At 34.1% G+C, this 20,596-nt stretch overlaps 2 protein-coding genes across 7 annotated transcripts in view; one reads left to right on the top strand and one right to left on the bottom strand.

Moving 5' to 3' along the window:
- RUNDC3B (RUN domain containing 3B) overlaps positions 1 to 20,596 on the top strand; it is a 194,730-nt gene that overhangs the window by 3,986 nt on the left and 170,148 nt on the right. For all 6 annotated transcript variants that reach the window (XM_031013231.3, XM_055346846.1, XM_019031632.3 and 3 more), the window contains exon 2: positions 19,477 to 19,592. In XM_031013231.3, the coding sequence (XP_030869091.1) occupies positions 19,477 to 19,592 (116 nt within the window). The remainder of the gene's footprint in view (positions 1 to 19,476; positions 19,593 to 20,596) is intronic.
- The window catches only part of ABCB1 (ATP binding cassette subfamily B member 1), a 208,432-nt gene that overhangs the window by 126,411 nt on the left and 61,425 nt on the right, over positions 1 to 20,596 (bottom strand). The gene's annotated exons all lie outside the window — the stretch shown is intronic.

The raw sequence follows: 20,596 nt of genomic DNA, 5'->3' as shown, positions 1-20,596 counted from the left end.
CATTGTGATTGTATATGTGTATGTAATTCATTAGTTTTTTTAGTGAACATTTACATGTCGTAGACTAAAAACATTTGCATGGTCCTTATTTCATCAGATAAGTACTGTTTTTTCATATTTTTCACAGATTTTGGTGAAGAGATAGTAGGTCATTTGAGGACTCTAAATCTTACACACTCAACTTCAAAATATTCATACACTTGACTTTGGCTCTGAGAACCAACTAGTATTTTCCCTGTATATTCTCTATCGTTTAGAACTTCAGAAAATTAAGTTGTTAACGCCCTTCAGATTTTTTTAACTTGCATTTTTATCCATAGATAATCAGATATTAGTCATTTTTTCTGTCCTTTATAAGCTTCATTGTTTACAGAAAACCTTATATAGTCCTTTGATTTTGGTTTTGGTGGCAGAGTATTAAAATCTAAATTCTCTTTCTATGGCTTAACAATGTCTTATGAGCAAATTATTAAAATATACACATATAAACATTTCAGAATAACACTTGTCAAACTTTTAAGAGAAACTTCCCATGCAAAGTCATAGTTTTCCTGTTTTGTAGCTAGGAAGGACTAATAAGAGGAATATAAGGAGTAGTGTGATAAGCACGGTGGAGACAAGTGATAATTTCACAATTCAAGTGTTTTTAATAACATATGCATAGTCTTAGTTTTCTATAGGTCATGATATTATTTCAGAACTTGAATATTATTTCAAATTACATTAGCACCTCAGTTTTTCCATTATAGTCAAGGAATGAGAAGCTTATAGTTTTATACATAACTAATATTTGAGTTAAGCTTAAAATCCTTCATCAACTGTAGTGCTTTACTCAGCATTTATTTTGGAGTGCAGGATTTGTATAACTGAAATTTAAGCGTGCAAATTTAATCCACAACACATAATATTTACAATATTTTGGATGGATTGCTTTAAAAAATGATTACACGTTTCCCTACCTTCTTGACAAAGACTATACATAGAATAATGTAATCCTTATTGATGACTTTACTCTGAATCTGCCTCTGTGAATATGCCCACTGTGCAGTGGTTGCCCTTGGAGACTCTTGGGGCATGTAGAGCTTTTGCCTAAGTGGCCCCGGAAGATTATGTGTTTGGAGTTCTTTGAGCTTTTGCATCCTTCTGTTTCTTCCTACCAAGTTATTTGTTATTTCTCACAACTCTTTTTATTTCTAGCAGTTCTTTTCTTTGTACTTCCCATTCTGACTTGCAGATTATAATTGGTTGTGACCTGGGAAAGTATATAACTAAACTTATCAGGTGTTTAATTTTTTTTTTTTTAAAAAGCACCCAGAGGCCTGAGTTAAGTTTAGTGAGCTTTAGAACTCTGAACTTCTTAACATTCTGGTGCTAACTAATCAGAAAAACTGTCTAGTCTATGCTTGAACTTGGTGGGAGAAATGCAGATATGTGAAATGTTATTGAATATTAACGACAGTATAATCTGTCTTATCGTGTTTTGTGTTGCTATAAAGGAATAACTGAGGTGGGGTAGTTTATAAAGAAAAGAGGTTTATTTAGCTAACAGTTCTGTAGGTTGTACAAAAACCATGGCCCCGGCATCTGCTGGGCTTCTGGTGAGGGCTTTTGTGCTTCATCAAAACATGGTGGAGAGAGTCAAAGGGGAAGCAGGCAGGTGTGAAGAGAGACCAAACCCAAAGGGCATTCTGGTTTTATATCAACCTACTCTTCTAGGAACTGATCCATTCTTCCTTGAGACCAATCCAGCCTTGCTAGAGTGAGAACTGGCTCACTACTGGGTGATAAGTACCAAGCCATTCATGAAGTATCCACCCCCATGATTACCCAAATACTTCCCGCTAGGCCCCACCTCCCAACACCATCACATTGGAGATCAAATTTCAACATGTCATTTGATGGGGGCAGACCAACCATATACAGATTGCAGCATAATCCTTTAAAGAACTTTAAATTTGTTGGCTGGGTGTGGTGGCTCATGCCTGTAATCCTAGGACTTTGGGAGGCTGAGGCAGATGGATCACCTGAGGTCAAGAGTTCAAGACCAGCCTGGCCAACATGGTGAAACCCCCTCTCTACTAAAAATACAAGCAGTCGGGCGTGGTGGTGGGGGGGGGGCACCTGTAATTCCAGCGGGAGGCTGAGACAGGAGAATCGCTTGAACCCTGGGGCGGAGGTTGCAGTGAGCTGAGATTCACTACTTCACCCCAGCCTGGGAGAAAGAGTGAGACTCTTGTCTCAAAAAAAAAAAAGAAAAAAAAAAAAAAACTTTAAATCCAGTGATTTACTTTTTTTGTTACTATTTGCTTGAATATGCTTGAGTATGCCTCATAAGACTATTCATACCTTGGCTATAGTGATTATAATATTTTTGGCTAAAACTCTTTCAGTCATTTTATATGTAGTAGAACTTTGAGTTTGAGTTTGGATTCAACGTTAGTTATATACCTTGGAAGCAGGTTCAGTATTATTAAACATTTCTAAGGATTCTTCATGCTCTAATTAGTAGATGCACACAATGGAGGTAGGATGATCCTCTTTTCAACGACTAGTCCTATAGTAGACATTTCAGCATTCACAAAAGGTCATTTTCTCTTCCCCCAACCAAACTGCATTCATATTAATTGACAACAGAGACTAGCTATCCCCCAGTCCTTTACTAGGGGGTATTTATTTTAACTTTGCTGTTGCTGCTTGATAATTGTCAAAATTTCAGTTGAGAGATGATATTCAAGGGGGAATGTTTGAAGCTTACCCACTCTTCTATTCCCTCTTACAGGTTTATAAAATATATCCCTGGGTCAGTCCAAAGCATCAGAGAGAATTGGGTATGTAGACTGCATTGCTCCACACTCTTCTATCCCCAACTGCTTTTACCCAGTTGTATATTGGAAAGATTCCATCAGTCTGCATTGAAGGTCATCATAAGAAGCAGTCACAGAGGGTCTTGAAGTTATTGTCAAGGACATTATTATGTCAAAAGGGGCTTCTTTTTTGTGAAGACTTCTGTGAGAAATCTCTGTGTTTAGTGCCAGCAATTTGTATTTTCAAGCAATTGATTTATTTGTATCTACTGGACACTAATGTATAACTGCCAACTTTATCTTTTTCTCATGCAGCTGTTAGAAATCTTAGTGTCGATGAGCATTTTTTCATGTGTTTTTTGGCTGCATAAATGTCTTCTTTTGAGAAGTGTCTGTTCATGTCCTTTGCCCACTTTTTGATGGGGTTGTTTGTTTTTTTCTTGTAAATTTGTTTGAGTTCATTGTAGATTCTGGATATTAGCCCTTTGTCAGATGAGTAGGTTGCGAAAATTTTCTCCGCATATTCTCACTCATAGGTGGGAATTGAACAGTGAGATCACATGGACACAGGAAGGGGAATATCACACTCTGGGGACTGTTGTGGGGTGGGGGGAGGGGGGAGGGATAGCATTGGGAGATATACCTAATGCTAGATGACGAGTTAGTGGGTGCAGCGCACCAGAATGGCACATGTATACATATGTAACTAACCTGCACAATGTGCACATGTACCCTAAAACTTAAAGTATAATAAAAAAAAAAGGAAGAGAAGAGAAAAATAATAATAATAAAGGAAAACATGAAAATAATAAAAATATAAAGTAAAATAGATATTTTGTTAAGTATGCCTGTATATATCAGGAAAAGAAAGTAAAATTACTACACTTATACTGATATGATGTGTAGTATGGAAAGTTTACCCAGGTTTTTTTTTAATTTAATGAGCATGCAATATAATAGAATACATAAAAAGTCATTTAGTTATTCAAATGCTGAGTTATCTCCAATCTTCAATTACATGGTCATTATTTAAAATACAGGGTCAATTACCTAAAAATATCTGGGATACTCAACTATATTTGAAAGAAAACCAAACCTATAGCATAAATGAGCAAGAATTGAGTGTATTTTATAGTGTAATGCATGGATAAATAATCCAATACAATTACTTAACCTAGTCTCTTCCTGGAATAGGCTGAAGAAGTCTAAGCAACTGGTGACTATTGGAGGGAAAATTCCTGCCCTGTAAACTAATGTCTTCTATATGTAGACAGAGGAGTTAATATTGCTGTTGTTTTAAAATACAAAAGATACAAGACAAATGATGGTCATTACATAAAATATATTTTAACCTAAAAAAAAAAAAAGAAATCTTAGTGTCAAGTCTGTAGTCAACCTCTACGAGATATGTAGGACATTGTGATAATGCTTTTAGCCTTATTTCTAGCTCTACTATGCCACTATTCTTTTAATATAAATTTTTATTGACTTATACTTTCCATATAGAAAAGTATACGTAGCATAACTATGCAGCTCAATTCATTTTTGTGGTAGGGCACAATGTTATAACTAGCACCCAAGTCAAGAGAAAGAACTGTTCAAATATCAAGACCTCATCCTTGCTTTCTTGTAGTTAATACCCTGGTTTTTAACACCATGGTTTGTTTTGCCTTTTTAAATATTTTAAATGAATGGAATAATACAGTATAGACCCTTTTGTGTTTAGCTTATTTTGTTCAACATTATGTTTGTGAGGTTCATCCATTTTGTTGCATGTTGCTGTAGTTTGTTCATTTTCATTGCTGTATCTTATTCCATTGGATGAATATACCACAATATTTCCATTCTGTCACTGTCATTTGAGTTGTTTCCACTTTTTGACTACTACTAACTAAATATTCATTCATATTTATTTTTGTGGTGATATGTACATTTTTCTGTCTGATATTAGCTTGGAGTGGAATTGATGAGTCATATGGCATGCAGATATTCGGTTTCAGTAGATGTGAAAGTTTTCAAAAGGAGTTGTATCAACACTCATACTAGTGAGCAGTGTGTGTAGGAGTTCCAGTTGTTCTGTATCCTAACTAATGCTTGACATTTTCTTTCATTTTAGCCAATCTTGTATGTTTGTTGGGGTGTCACATGGTGGTTTTAGTTTGCATTTTCTTGATGTTTAATGAAGTCAAGCACCTTTCCATAAGTCTATAGGCCATTTGGAGATTTTCTTTCATAAAATGTCAATTCAAGTCACTTAGCAACTGGAATCTCTGCTTTTTGTTTATTTTTTAGATGTGCAGTTCTTTGTACATTCTGTATGGGAATCTTTTGTTGGATACATGTAATGCAAATGTCTTCCATTTGGTGGCTTCATTTTTCACTCTGTAGTATGTTTTGATGAATAGAAATTTCTGATTGTAAAATGGCCCATAAATTTCCTTCATGGTTAACGCTTACTGTAATGTCTTTAAGAAGCCAGCCTACTCCAAAGTAATGAAAATATTCTTTTTTCTTCTAAAGCTTTATTGTTTTATTTTTATATTTATATCAACAATCCATCTGTAGTTTATTTATGGTGTGAAGTACAGGAGTCAAGATTAAATATTTCCCTTAAGGAAAATCAACTGACCTAGTACCATTTATTGGAAAGACCATTGTATTAGTCCGTTCTCATGCTGCTATGAGGACATACCTGAGACTGGGTAATTTATGAAGGAAAGAGGTTTAATTGATTCATTGGTCTGCAGGGCTGGGGAGGCCTCAGGAAACTTACAAGCATGGTGGAAGGGGAAGTAAACATGTCCTTCTTCACAAGGTAGCAGGAGAGAGAAAAATGAGAACATGAGAACCAAGCAAAGGGGGAAGCCCCTTATAAAACCATCAGCTCTCGTGAGCTCTTACTCACTATCATGAGACTAGCATGGGGGAAACCATCCCCATGATTCAATTACCTCCCATCTGCTCCTTCCCATGATATGTGGGGATTATGGGAACTACAATTCACGATGAGATTTGGGTGGGGACACAGCCAAACTATATCAACCATACTTTCTCCACTACACTCATGCATCACATTTATCTTAGGTGACTGGATAATTTGTGGTCTATTTCTAGACTTTCTTTTTTCCAATAGTCTATTTGTCTATCCTGAGCTAATATCGTACTAAATTAATACCTATAACTTTATATTATGTCTTGATGTGTGGTAATATAAGTTATCTAGCTTTATTTTTCAAGGTTATCTTGGCTATTCTTGGCCTTTTACAAACTAGATTTTAGAATCAACTTGTCAATTTCTGTTAAAATATTTTTCTGGGATTTTTATTAAGCTTGCACTGGTACTATAAATCAGTTTTGGGAAAACTGCCATCTTTATGATATTAAGACTTACGTGCAACCCATGAACATAACCTATTTCTTTATATGTTTAAATATTCTAGAATTTTTCTCAATAATGTAGTTTTGCATATATAGATATTTTAAATCTCTTATTATATTTATTCTTGCATATTTGATATATTTTTATATTATGGTAACTGAAACCATTGAAAACTTTTCATTTTCTTGTGGTTGTTGGTATATCGATATAAATTTGACCTTTTAAAATACGGGTCTTATATCTAACAGTCTTACCAGATTTCTTTATTAATTCTAACAGATTTTTTGCAGTTAAAAATTTTTTTTCTGAGTGCACAGTCATGTCATTTGCTTATTTTATTTCTTCCTTTTTCAATCTTTATGGCTTTTCTTTTTTGTCTTATTGCACTGGCTAGGACCACTCATGCAGTGTCACAGAAAACGTTCAAAATTTTATTATTAAATAGGATGTTTGCAGTAGGTTTTTCTTAGTTCCCTTCTATTTCTAAATTGCTGAGAATTTGTATCATAAATGGATGCTGATTATTGTATTATTAAATTTTTTTTGTCTTTCAAGTAAACATGATTTTTCTCTCTTTTGTTGTTTTCATAGTGAATTATGTTGACTTTTGCATGTTAAACCACTCTGGAATAAAAAAACAATCAGTTGTGATGTATTGTCTTTTTGACATATCTTTGCATTTAGGGTGTTAATATTTTGTTTGGGATTTTTGCATGTTTATTCATGGTAGAGATTGGTATGTAATTGTCCTTTCTTATAATGTTCTTGTCTGGTTTTGTCATTAAGATTATTTGGCTTTATAAAACAAGTTAGGAAGTATGTGTTTGTGTGTGCATGTGTGTGTGTGTGTGTTTCCTCCCCTGTTCTGTAGAAAAGTTTGTGTAAGACTGATATTTCTTTCTTAAACATTTGGAAGAATTCACCAGGGAAGCAATGTGAACCGCAAATTGTCTTTGTGGGAAATCATTTAGTAACGGAATCAATTCATTTAATAAATACTGAACAATTCAGATTTCCTGTGTCTTCTGGTATGAGTTTCAGTAGGTTTTTCAAGGAACATACCTATTTCATTTATATTGTCAATTTTTTTTTTTTTTTGCTAAGACTTTTCTTAATATCCTCTTAATGTCTTTTTATTGTTTGAAAGATCTGTAGTGATTTCCCATTTTTCTTTCCTGATATTATAATCTCCATTTTCCCCATTTATTTTGCTAGGCATTTATTAATTTTACCAACTTTTTCAAAGAACCAGCGTTTGACTTTGTTGAGTTTCTCTGTCGACTCGTGTTATGACTTTGTTAATTTTCTCTGTCGACTCCTGTTTATTTAGAAATCTATTGTCAGCCGGGCATGGTGGCTCACACCTGTAATCCCAGCACTTTGGGAGGCCAAGGTGGGTGGATCACGAGGTCAGGAGATCGAGACTATCCTGGCTAACACGGTGAAACCCCGTCTCTACTAAAAATACAAAAAATTAGCCAGGCGTGATGGCAGTCGCCTGTAGTCCCAGCTACTCGGGAGGCTGAGGCAGGAGAATGGCGTGAACCCAGGAGGCGGAGCTTGCAGTGAGAAGAGACAGCACACCACTGCACTCCAGCCTGGGCGACAGAGCGAGACTCCGTCTCAAAAAAAAAAAAAATCTATTGTCTAACTTTCAAACAGTTGAAGGTTTTTAAGTTACCTTTTATTTGTTGATTTCGAACGAATTCTGTTGTGCAGAGAACATATTCTGAAAGATTTTGAGCTTTTGAAATTTGTTGATGCTTGCTTTATGATGCAGTATATGGTTAATTTCAACATATATTTAATATGCATTTGGAAATAATGTGTATTCTGTCATTGTTGATTGCATGATTTATATATGTCAGTTAAGTCTAGTGTTTTAATTGCCTTGTTCATGTCCTCTGTATTCTTAGTTGTTATTTGTATACTATTTAGTATTGAGAGAGATGTGTTAAAGTCTATCTGTATGACTGTAGATTTGTCTGTTTCTCCTTTTAGTTTTGTGATTTTTACTATAAATATTTTGTTTTATTACTAGTTCTACGGAGATTTAGAATTGTGGTCTCTTCCTAGTAGTTTGATTCATTGTCATCATGAAATGTCCCTCATTATCTCTAATAATGCTAGTGCCTTAAAGTCTGTTTTATCTGCTATTAATACAGTTATAATAGCTTTGTTTTAGCTAATGTTAATATGATGTCTCTTTTTCCATCTTTTACTTTTACTTTTGCTCTTTCTGGGCTCTTATATTTAGAGTGTCCTTGTAGGTAAGATAGGATTGAATTTTGCATTTTATGTAGTCTGATAATCTTAGTCTTTTAATTATTTAGCCCATTTTATTTAACGTTATTACTATTATATTTGGATTTATAGCTATCTTACTATTCATTGTGTTTGCTTTTTTCTCTTTTCTTGCCTTCTTAAATATTAATATTTTTATAATTCCATTTATTCCATGATTCCAGTTTTTTACTTTGTGAACTTGTAAGTCATGTATTCCATTTCTTTATATATGTTTATATATATTTCTATTCTTTTGGCAGTTACCTTTGGTTTATTACAGCTTAATGCAAATTGTAACTTTTACTACTTCTCCAATAGTGTTAGAACCATTTATTCCCCCACATCCTAAAACATACTTACATATATATGTGTATATATATATATATATTAAATCTTACAACATTATTTTATTACCATATTTTTTACAGTAGATATTTAGGAAATACACATTTATATTTATCCACATATTTACCCTTTCCATTTTCCCTTCCTCAGTTTTGGAAAAATTTTGGTTATTATCTTCTTTTTACTTTTTATTTTTATTTTTTAGAGGTTGAGTCTTGCTGTGTTGCCCAGGCTGGAGTGCAGTAGTGCGATCATAGCTCACTGCAACCCTGAACTCCTGGGTTCCAGTGATCCTCAGCCTCCTGAGTAGCTAGGACTACAGACATGCACCACCACACCCAGCTAATTTTTTTTTTTAATTTGTAGATATAGGATCTGGCTATGTTGCCCAGGCTGGTCTCAAACTGCTGGCCTCAGGCATTCCTCCTGCCTGAGCCTCCAAAAGTGTTGGAATGACAGGCATGAGCCACCACGTGTGTCTCCATTATCTTTTTACACTCCAATTACATTATGTTAAACTTTACCAGGCCTCACTTGATTCATATTGTTTCCCATGGTTTCTATTCTTCTTTCTCTTTATGCTTCAGCTTGTATGTTTTCTATTGACTCCTTTTCTAGTTCATTAATTATGTCTTATGCTTTGTCTATTCTACTGTTTAATCCATTGAATGAGTTTTTAATTTCAGGTAGTTCCAGAATTTTTATTTGATTTTTTAAAATAGACTCGAACCCTCTGATTTTAAAAACCTGTCTTTTTACCTGTGTACTTCATTTCTTCTCGTCTCTTGAACGTATTACTCACATTTATCTTAAAGTTCTTATTAATTTAGAATGTTGAATTATCTTTATATCTACTTTTATGGTCTGCTTTTTCTCTCTCTTACTCCTTTCTTTGTCATGTAGTCCTATCTTTTGTCACATCTAGAATGTTATTGAATGCCACACAATGTTTATTATTTCTTTAATACTTTTGTTGTTCTTTTAGTACTATCATGTTTACCCTTTTGTCAACCATTATGTGTCAAAGTATTCATAAGAACATAGTATACAATAGAAATAGACCACAGTGGAGTAAACAGATGGAATGCACCACTTAATTTTAGAAAGATATCGCCAACAGTTTACTAGTACCCATGGCCAATAGTGTAGGTTAATGACCACTTTGCTTTACTAGTGTTCATCTTCCTCCATAAGATAGAGTAGTAGCTGATTGCTTTCATCCAATCAGGGACTGTGCTGAATCCAGACTAGGTTTTAACCATGGTTAGTCTTGAACAACCTACAGTTTGCTCCTGGCCTTTCAGGGTTTTCAACTTAGATTTGGTATATTTTCTAGCACCCTTCCTCCAGCAAGCCAAAACAACAAAATGCACTGATTTGGGGGCGACAGTAAACAATCACAGTAACTACTGTTTACCAAAAGCTGGATGACAGCTATGAATGTGCACTAAATGAAAGAGCTCTTCTTCCCTGCCTTCCTCTTTTACTCTGACACTAGATTGTATATTCAAAAACAAATCCTCCAAAATACATATTGTTTTGAAAATATTTTATGAAAGAAAGAAAGTGGATATGATGCCCACATTTTGTTGTTTTAGCTAAGTAAAATGATTTATTGTCTGTTATCTCCAGTGATGGTGATTGTCTTTAGAAGAGGTTAGGAAAACAATATCCTCCAAAGATTCATATTTAACATTAGATTTTGCGATTTTTAAATCTTAGTATTTACAAAACCAAATCTTCTGTTATATTTCAGGTCTAATCTCAAAATTAATATTAATAACAATTTAAAATTTTAATAAATCAACCACAAAACATCTGTATCTTAACATGATAAGAAAATATATTTAATTTATACGTGGACAATATGCTTTTTGCAGGAAAAATATTAGATTTAGCCTTTATCACTAATAATGGAAATTTTAATTATAATAATTTTTATTTAAATTAGATTTATTTTATGGTTAAGGCTAACATTGCCAGAATTCAAACCCAAATATATCTGGTTTCAAAACATATATATATTTTTTTAATACTGTGCTGTCTTGATTGTCTGTGATACAAGTCAGCTGATGTGTGTGTTTGCATAGACAGAAACTGGGAACTTTCATTTTCGTAGCATTCTAGTGTTGATAAACCATGAAGACTATATGTTATGGTTTTTTTCTGTTCTTCATATTGTTCTATTGCTGCTTTTAATGTCTAGCTTACTAGGAAGCTCACTATGTTAAAGTATTCTATTTGAATATTTTCATTTGTTTTTGGATAAAGAACAATTGGATTCCCAAGGGATATGTGATCCAAGTATATAAAGTGTTCTTTATTAAAATAATTTTAATTGGGAGTTCTTTCATATGAGATTAAACCAATTTATTTTAAGATAGGAAGTTTTCTTGGTTTGATGGCTTACTAATTTTAGATTAATCTTTTTGGAAAGTTTTGTCTTTTTTATTTATTTATTTATTTAACATATATATATATTTTATTATACTTGAAGTTCTAGGGTACATGTGCATGAAGCTGGAAACCATCATTCTCAGCAAACTGTCTTTTTTATTTTAAGAGTGTGCTTCTAACATTTTTTATGTTTGGCAATCTGCTGTCATCAGTCTGCTTATATAGCAATACAAGATGTTAATAATATAGTATTTCCATTCTTAAGTGTCTAGATTAACAATTCTCTTTTAAAATAAATTTTGACAGTACAGATTGAGAAAATATTTTAAATACACATCTGTCTCTTTATTTAATTTTTAAAATTTTCCTTTTTAGAGACAGGGTCTTGCTCTGTTACACAGGCTGGAGTGCAGACGCATGACCATAGCCCACTGTAACCTTGAATTCCTGGGCTCAAGTTGTCCTCTTGCCTCAGCCTTCTGAGTTGCTTAAAATAACAGCCTCTTTCCACCATGCCTGACTAATTTTTACATTTCCTTATAGAGATGGGGTCTTGCTATGTTGCTCAAACTCCTGACCTCAAGCCATCCTGTGGCTTCAGCTTTGCAAAGTGTTGGGATTACAGGTGTGAGCCACCACACCTGGCCCTGCTTTCTTCCTTTATTTTTAAGTTGATTTTTACATTGCGTAAAATTTTTTGAGATAATGAAATATCACAAAGAGAGTTTCATGTTTCAGGGTACAAATTTCAGGGAAGATGGTTGGGACTTTTTTTGGTTCCAATAAAAGGTTATTTACAAAAACATTTAACTAGTTGGATTAGGCCTGTGGACAACAGTCTGTAGACCCCTGCTTAAAGGATATGTGAAAGGTATTTTTTCTCATTATAAAATATTTTAAATAGATTAAAATTATATTAGAAAAGAAAGAGGAAAATACACGTGATGTTTGAGAATTCTTTTTTGGGTGTGTGGGTGCGGGGCAGGGAGTCTCGCTCTGTTGCCAGGCTGGAGTGCAGTGGCATGATCTAGGCTTACTGCAACTTCTGCCTCCCAGGTTCAAGCAATTTTCCTGCCTCAGCCTCCTGAGTAGCTGGGACTGCAGGTGCATGCCGCCATGCTCAGCTGATTTTTTTTTGTGTGTGTGTTTTAGTAGAGACAGGGTTTCACCATGTTGCCCAGGCTAGTCTCGAACTCCTGAGCTCAGGCAATCTGCCTGCCTCAGCCTCCCAAAGTGCTAGGATTACAGGCGTGAGCCACCACGCCCGGCCAAAAATTCGTAAGTTGCATAATATTTGAAGAAAGAAGGGAAATTACTTTTTTTGTTTGTTTGTTTCCGCTCTTTCACCCAGGCTGGAGTGCACTGGCACTATCTCGGCTCACTGCAACCTGTTCCTCCCAGGTTCAAGTGATTCGCCTGCCTCAGCCTCCTGAGTAGCTGGGACTACAAGTGTGTGCCACCACACCTGGCTAATTTTTATATTTTTAGTAGAGATGGAGTTTCACCATGTTGGCCAGGCTGGTCTCAAACTGCTGACCTCAGGTGATCCACCCGCCTTGGCCTCCCAAAGTGTTGGGATTACAGGCATGAGCCACCGTGCCCAGACCTGCAAATTGTTGGTTCTGAAAAATTCTCTTGTGTTTCTGATGTAAAATATAAGAGAGAAAATAGGCCTTCCAGTGAACAGATATCTCTGGGTATTGTGCTTATTATCACCTATAGTCACTGCTTATATTATGTTTGGTGTGGATTGTGTCATGTCTCTTGGAAGCCATCTCCTTGTTGATCATTGATGCTGACTGTTATTTTAATGGCAGAGGATAATTACCTCACCTCTGTGTTAGAGACTACTAACAGCAATGACATATAATAAGGAATATTGTAAATTTGGTTTGAAATAGTGGAGAGTTCTCTGTCTCATATTTTGGATACTTACGTTCTATTAAAAACATCACTCTTATTAATGACTTTAACCTTTGTGAGCCCTTTTAAGTTTTGAAATGTGATGATTCTAGATGTTTTCATGTACATTAGTTATCTTCAGATATCATTCCATATAAAGGGATATAACATGGTATAGATAAGAAGATCTATTTTATTTGAACATTTTTTTTCCTGAAGCACATTGGATAAATGGCCAAATAATATATGCTTGTTGTAAAGGGGTAGGAATATAATTTTTTTTACTACTTATTCTCTCTGTGTATATATGGATATATGTATATTATTAATGCAGAACATTATTAAAGATGAATTTTCACTATAAAAATAATTTCTAATAAAAACTATAAACATTAAAGAAAATTATTTTTGATTTGCCCTCACATTTAAAATTTTTAAATTATTTTTAATTATAATTATGTTACAAATCTATGAACTATGGCAGGAATTAATGTAATATGGATGTAATTAATATGTTTTAAACAGTTTTCGTAACCATCTCATTTCTCTTGCTATGATGACAAAGGGAAAAAGGTAGTCCACGCTTTCTTAAGTTTTAAGGTTTTAGTCACAATCATGCTTTCTTTCTTTCTTTTTTTTTTTTTTTTTGAGACAGAGTTTTGCTCTTGTTGCTTAGGCCGGAGTGCAGTGGCACGATCTCGGATCACTGCAACCTCGACCTCCTGGGTTCAAGCGATTCTCCTACCTCAGCCTCTTGAGTAGCTGGGATTACAGGCATGCGCCACCAAAACCAGCTAATTTTTTGTATTTTTAGTAGAGATGGGGTTTCATCATGTTGGCCAGGCAGGTCTTGAACTCCTGACCTCAGGTTGTCCACTTGCCTCAGCCTCCCAAAGTGCAGGGATTACAGGCTTGAGCCACCACAGCCGGCCCATTGTTTCTCATTTCTAAGCTAACAAAAATTTCCTTGGACTTTGAAGGTGGGAAAGAGAATCTTTTTAAATAGAGACATTTCAAAAACTGCATTTCAAAATCTTAATTATAAGTCTCTTTTATATAAACTTTGATTTTTAATTTTTATGTAAAAGCTGTTACTTAGACTTGATTTGATATTTTTAGACATTCATCAAATTGTCATTTCATTATTTAAAAATCATTCCTTTTTAGGAAACAGATGACTAATATTAATGTCATCATTATCAGGAAATAGCTTAGCATCTGTATGATATTTCTTAGATATATTAAAATTCTTTCTACAGGTTTGATTTTTATAGCACATCTTAGTTACTGTGTTATGGAGGACAGATTCTCATTACTCTGGCATATACTCATGACTAGCTATATGATTTTAGAGAAGTGAGTATTGAGTGGGAAGAATTGGTTAGCTGAAAGTGAAGCATAGACTCTAAGGGATTGATTTGCCTTCTGAAATTTTGGGTTGTGTTGGAGGAGGAGAGCAGGATATGAATGATGAAGCAAAGCTGGAGAACATTATTTTTCTTCATTACTGACTTTGATATAATAGAAATTTTTGTAATGCTTTCTCACCCTTAAATGTCTTTATGCTTGAAAATCATAGAAATTGTGTCTAAGGATATGCTTTGGGATATTTGGATTTTGCTTTTGTTTTAGTTTTTAGTTAGCTGTTGAGTTTAAAGTAATTTAGTGCTCTGATATTTGACATTTTATGTTTTATGACACAGATAGTATCTTCTGTAGGAACGTAACCTATGAGTAATGTAGAAAAATATTTGTGCATTTTGTTGACTACTGATTGATCCATATAGGTCTCTTGATGATATGAAAATATATGCACTAATAGCCATGGCTTTTTCTTCCCACTACATTTACAAAGTAAATAGTTTGTTAGGTAATTTAGTGTTATTCCTGGAGAACATAGTGACTAAAATCTTATCAGACTGTTAAAGGTGGAAATTGAGTTCTAACCTAGATTTTTATTTTTGATGAATTAAGCACTTTGTTAATTTTGTTTTCAAATATAAGTTTTGGTTTATTTTATGGAGATGCATTACTATCTTAAATGGCATATTTTTTACAAGCAGTAGATTATTCCTTCCTTGAGCAGTGTGGTTGCAGAGTTAGCTTTCTTATTCCATTCTACTGAATGAAGATTAGAGAAATACATTCAGAAATTTCCTTCTATTCAGGTCAAAGGTGGAGGTGGAGATTGTGTGCTTTTTATTTATTCATTTTAGAAACATTTCTCATTTCCTTTTCCTACACATTGTACTTATTATTTCTTATTAAAAGTTTGCCAGGGATTGGCAGCATTATTCTTGTGTATTGTCACTGAGATGGACGTAGGAAATAAAAGTTTTCAAGTCCCTTTTAAATCTGTTTTCTCTTTATCTTTTTGTTTCTATCCATTTACTATGCATTACATCTGGCATTTGTCTAACTTGACTATCCGTTAGGTACAAGAAACTAACTTTATCAGTGTTACTTCCTATATGTTATTTCCCGTTATTGCATGATAATTTACTCCATTGAGCTCCAGTTGCTGTTGTAGATAATACTATGTAGTTGAACATTAATCTGTCTCAGCATTTCTCAATCAGGGTTCATCTGAACCAAAGAAGACTGAAAATTATTTGACTGATTATATTTTCCATTATCCCATATATATATAATGGTATGTAATTTGTATCATTCTCATTTCATAGGAGAGTTATTTCATTACACAACAAGAATGCCATAGGGTGGCATTTCTGAAAGTGTACTTCTGGACCCAGATGCTTTCAGAGGTCCACAAAGTCAAAATTATTTTCTTAAGTATTCTAAGACATTATTTGCCTTTTAAAATTTCCATTCTCTTTTGTTGTTGTTATTGTCGTTTTCTTTGTCTTTTTTATTAAAAATTCCCATTTTCTAAGAAGTGTATGCTGGAGTTTTCCAGAAGCTACATAATGTGTGCTATTATAATAGCTTGAATGCAAAAGCAGTAATATAATCTAATTGTCTTCTATTAAACACATTAAAGATATTTGCAAACATGTAAACATTGCTACATTTTTCTTTTGGAAAATACAAGTTTCATAAAAATATATTTTTATGCAACATGTAATGAATTTATTTTGTTTATAATTAGTAAATAAATGCAGGCAGTTCTTACTTTTCATGGTTCCAGTATTTCATAATTTAGTTAAGTAACATCAGTCCTACAGTAACGTGGTTTCAATTTGAATTACCATTGTAATTCAGTTGTGAGTAGTTGCATAAAATACACATTTTGCCACTAGCTCTTTAGTCCACAAACCATTACATAACTAACAAATACACATCATGATCAGACACCAATAATATCACTTCTTTCAAAGTCTGTCTAGGATTTGTCCCTATGCATCTGAAAATGGATAATCAAAAAGAGTAAATTGGCCAATTTGCAGAGATGAAAGTACAGAAAAGAAATGGAAAATGATAGGCCAGGCGCGGTGGCTCACGCCTGTAATCCCAACACTTTGGGAGGCCAAGTCAGGTGGATCATGAGGTCAAGAAATCGAGACCATCCTGGCTAACATGGTGAAACCCCGTCTCTACTAAAAAATACAAAAAATTAGCCGGGCTTGGTGGTGGGCGCCTGTAGTCCCAGCTACTCAGGAGGCTGAGGCAGGAGAATGGCGTGAACCGGGGAGGCATAGCTTACAGTGAGCCAAGATCGCACCGTTGCACTCCAGCCTGGGTGACAGAGCAAGACTCTGTCTCAAAAAAAAAAAAAAAAAAAGAAAAGAAAGAAATGGAAAATGATAATGCTCAAAGTGAGATTTGCATGAATATAAAGGAAGTTACAGAAGAAATCGTTGATCATGGGAATGTGCACATTTCTCCTGTTTAAGAGAATCTAGATATGCAGCCAAAGGAACTTAGTGGCGGCAAATGTTGATATAAAAATGAGGAAAGTGGTTGCAACAGAAAGGATGAAAATGTCCCAGAGGAAGTGACACTGACAGAACACTTCACATTAAAGGGCTTCTCAGAGGTATTTCACAGCATTGAAAGTGTAAAGGAAAAACATATTGGAAGCTAGTTCAAGAAATATGGCAGTTTGCCAAAAGACAAAAAAAAAAGAGGCTTACACTATATCTTAAGTTGTATTAAATGAGAAGAGTGAGGCAAGCACTCTTCAGATTACTCTCGTAAGTTTCTTACAGAGAAGTAAAACACTTGAATTCTCAGTGTTTCTAATGTTTTAAAGTGTACTAAATAAATGTTTTAGTATTTTTTATTTCCCGATATAACTGGTTGTAAGAAAGTTTTTAATGTTTTGACAAAAATTTATAAAGTTCACAGGAAAATTATAATTTTTACTTAATTATAAAGATTATTTTGCATGGTTTCAACTTGCAGAGTTACTGTTATGGTCCTGTACTGCTGTGCTAAGTGAGGACTGCCTACATTTAAAATCTTTTAGTTCAATTTCTAATATGGTGAATACTAGATATAACCTATATAAACAAATCTTTCTATGTTTCCCTTTATGCCTGTCTCCTGTATTTTCTGTCCTGATTGAATAGCATAACTATCAAGAGTAAAACCTAAAAAAAAGCTTGTACTCTTTTATCTCCTTTATAGTTTTTATTTCTAATTCTTTAACAGCTCCCCTTATCTTCTTGATTCCCCACTGTCTTAGGCGCTCATATACCATCCTTTATAGGATATTACTATAAAGAGCATGAGGGAGTTGTTTGAGGTGACAGGACTGTTTTGTATCCTGATTTTGATGGTGGTTATATGAATCTACACATGTTAAAACCCATAAACTATATGTTGGGTCTTGCCATGATAGGACGTTTAAACATTTATTTACCATTCTTTCAAAATAGAGCTTACAAATAAATCAACAGGTACCTACTGGGTACAACGTTCAAAGCATTGTCCTAGGTGCTGAGGGAGATACATAGTTCAGAAAGCGTGGTTCTGCCTGAAGGAACTGTGTTCTAATAAGATAAAGATTGAAAACACAAATGATAGCAGTAAGATAAATTGTAATTGTCTCTTAAGGGAAATAAATACAAATAAAATGTTTGTTTGTGCTAGGAATATGCAGGTGGATAATTATCCATTGAGAAGATGACATTTGAGTTGAGACTTGGAAAATACGTTGATTTTTGACAGTCAAAAATAGAGACAAAGGACATTCTGATAAGGAAAAATATAGTACACTTTACAGATTTGCAGGTTTTGCTATTTATAAGCTCATAAAAATTTTGGATGTTGAAATGGTTTGTCTGTGACCCCATCCAAATCTCATCTTGAATTGTAGCTCCCATAATTCCTATGTGTTGTGGGAGGGACTCAGTGGTAGGTAATTGAATCATGGCAGGGGGCCTTTGCCATGCTGTTCTTGTAGTAGTGAATAAGTCTCACAAGATTTGATAGTTTTATAAAGGAGAGTTCCCCTACACATGCTCTCTTGCGTGCTGCCATGTAAGACAACCCTTTACTCTTCCTTCATCTTCTGCCATAATTGTGAGGCCTTCCCAGCCATGTAGAACTGTGAGTCAATTAAATCTCTTTCCTTTATAAATTACTCAGTCACGGGTAAGTCTTTATTAGCAGTGTGAAAATAGACTAATACAGATGTATTCTTCTCATTAATGCTCACATCCTATTTTATTCTATTTTGTGCTCAGAAACTCTTAAAAACATTTGAGTCTGCAGCTCAAATTTCTTACAAGTAGTAGTATTGTTTTTGAGTATTTTGGAGTTAATTTAGTTAGGTCACATTTTGATTTTAATGGGGACAATTAGCTATTTTTGAGTCTTAGTTTTTTCAGTAGATACTTTCTTAGTCCTTTCAGACTGCTTTAACAAATTGTCTTAAACCAGGTAATTTATAAACAACAGAAATTTATTGCTCACAGTTCTGCAGGCTGGGAAGGCTGAGATCAGGGCACCATCAGATTGGGTGTCTGGTGAGAGCCCATTCCTCATAGATGACACCTTCTGTGTGTCTTTACATGGCAGAAGAGGCAAACAAGCTCCCTCAGGCCTCTTTTATAAGAGTACTAATTCTGTACATGAAAGCTCTGCCCTCATTATCTAATCACCTCCCAAAGGCACTAACCCTTAATACTATTGCTTTGGAGATTAGGTATCAACATATGAATTTTGGGAGTACACAAACATTCTGACCAGAGGAAATAGGAAATATATCAATAAAAAGACTCCTTTCTGTAAAAGTTTCCATTTACAGAGTATATTTGAATAAACGGGGTTTTTCAGATTTTATACTCTTATAAAATATTTTTCCAATTCTTCCCCAAATTGCCTTCCTCCCATTTTTTTCATACTTAGGAAATGAATCAACTCTGCCTAAAAGCAACAATAATCTTTTTTTCATAGGTTTTCTGTGAAGACCCTGATTGATCGGTCTTGCTTTGAGACAATTGATGATTCTTCTCCTGAATTTAACAATTTTGCAGCTATTTTGGAACAGATTTTAAGCCACCGGCTAAAAGGTAAAAGCACTAATGTACTATTTATTTTCCCACCAGCTGTCTTTATAATAAGCTTGAAATTTTAGAAATCATACAGTCTGTGTGACTTAGATAGCCAACATTCTATAATGTGAAATGTCAAATCTTTTGGCCTGTGTGACTACGGAAGAGCCTCTGTTCTCAGATTTACACCTATTTCTGGGATGCATTGAAAATGTCGTGTTAATTGCCACATACAAGGAGAAAAGTGACTTTCCATAACTAATTAAAATAAAAGCTTAAATTGAAAGGAAGCGCATCCCAAAGGTTACTAGATGGTGTTTTAATCAATTTACAGAGAAGCATTCCAGGCATTATGTTTATTTGTTTAGCATCTACTTTCTTAAACTTAGGTATCTTTGTAAATGTTTTAGCAGGTAGTAGGTTAAAAAAGAGGTATGTAAGAGACATGCTTGTCTTTGATTTTCTTAAATCAAAAAGGATACTTACATTAGAAATATAATTCTCAACAATTTAAAGGGGAACATGGAAGCTATACTCTCTCTGAATTTTAGATTTTTTAAATTAAGAAGATCTATAAAATATAGTTGCTAAAATTCAAGAAGTATTATATAGTATAAATCTTAGTAACAATAAGTACTAACTTTATCACATTAATCCCATTATCTGGTCTTCCTAAAGCAAACTTGATCATCAGATATTTTCACTTAAGTTTTTTATTATCTTTATAATCTTGATGATACAGTTTCACATCAGTAGTAGTAACTTGCTTTGGTAACATAACTTATGAGCATCTCAGGCGTACTGTGAAGATTAATTCTATTCTGTACTTTTTGATGCTGAAAGCATCCAGGTTTTAATATAAGTGTTTAAATGAGTTGAGCAGTACTGTGGGCCCAGAGCAAAGGATTGAATTTAAACTACATGGGAGAAAAAATATGAATTCATTTATCCCTCTGCAATTTAAAACAGGGTTTGTAAAATTGCTAATGCTTTTTTCTGTTAAATTTGGTTGTTTTGCATTT

Source organism: Gorilla gorilla, chromosome 6 (genome assembly GCF_029281585.2).
Source record: "Gorilla gorilla gorilla isolate KB3781 chromosome 6, NHGRI_mGorGor1-v2.1_pri, whole genome shotgun sequence".
In the NCBI taxonomy this organism is placed as follows: domain Eukaryota; kingdom Metazoa; phylum Chordata; class Mammalia; order Primates; family Hominidae; genus Gorilla; species Gorilla gorilla.
This window is presented reverse-complemented; position numbering and strand designations above follow the sequence as displayed.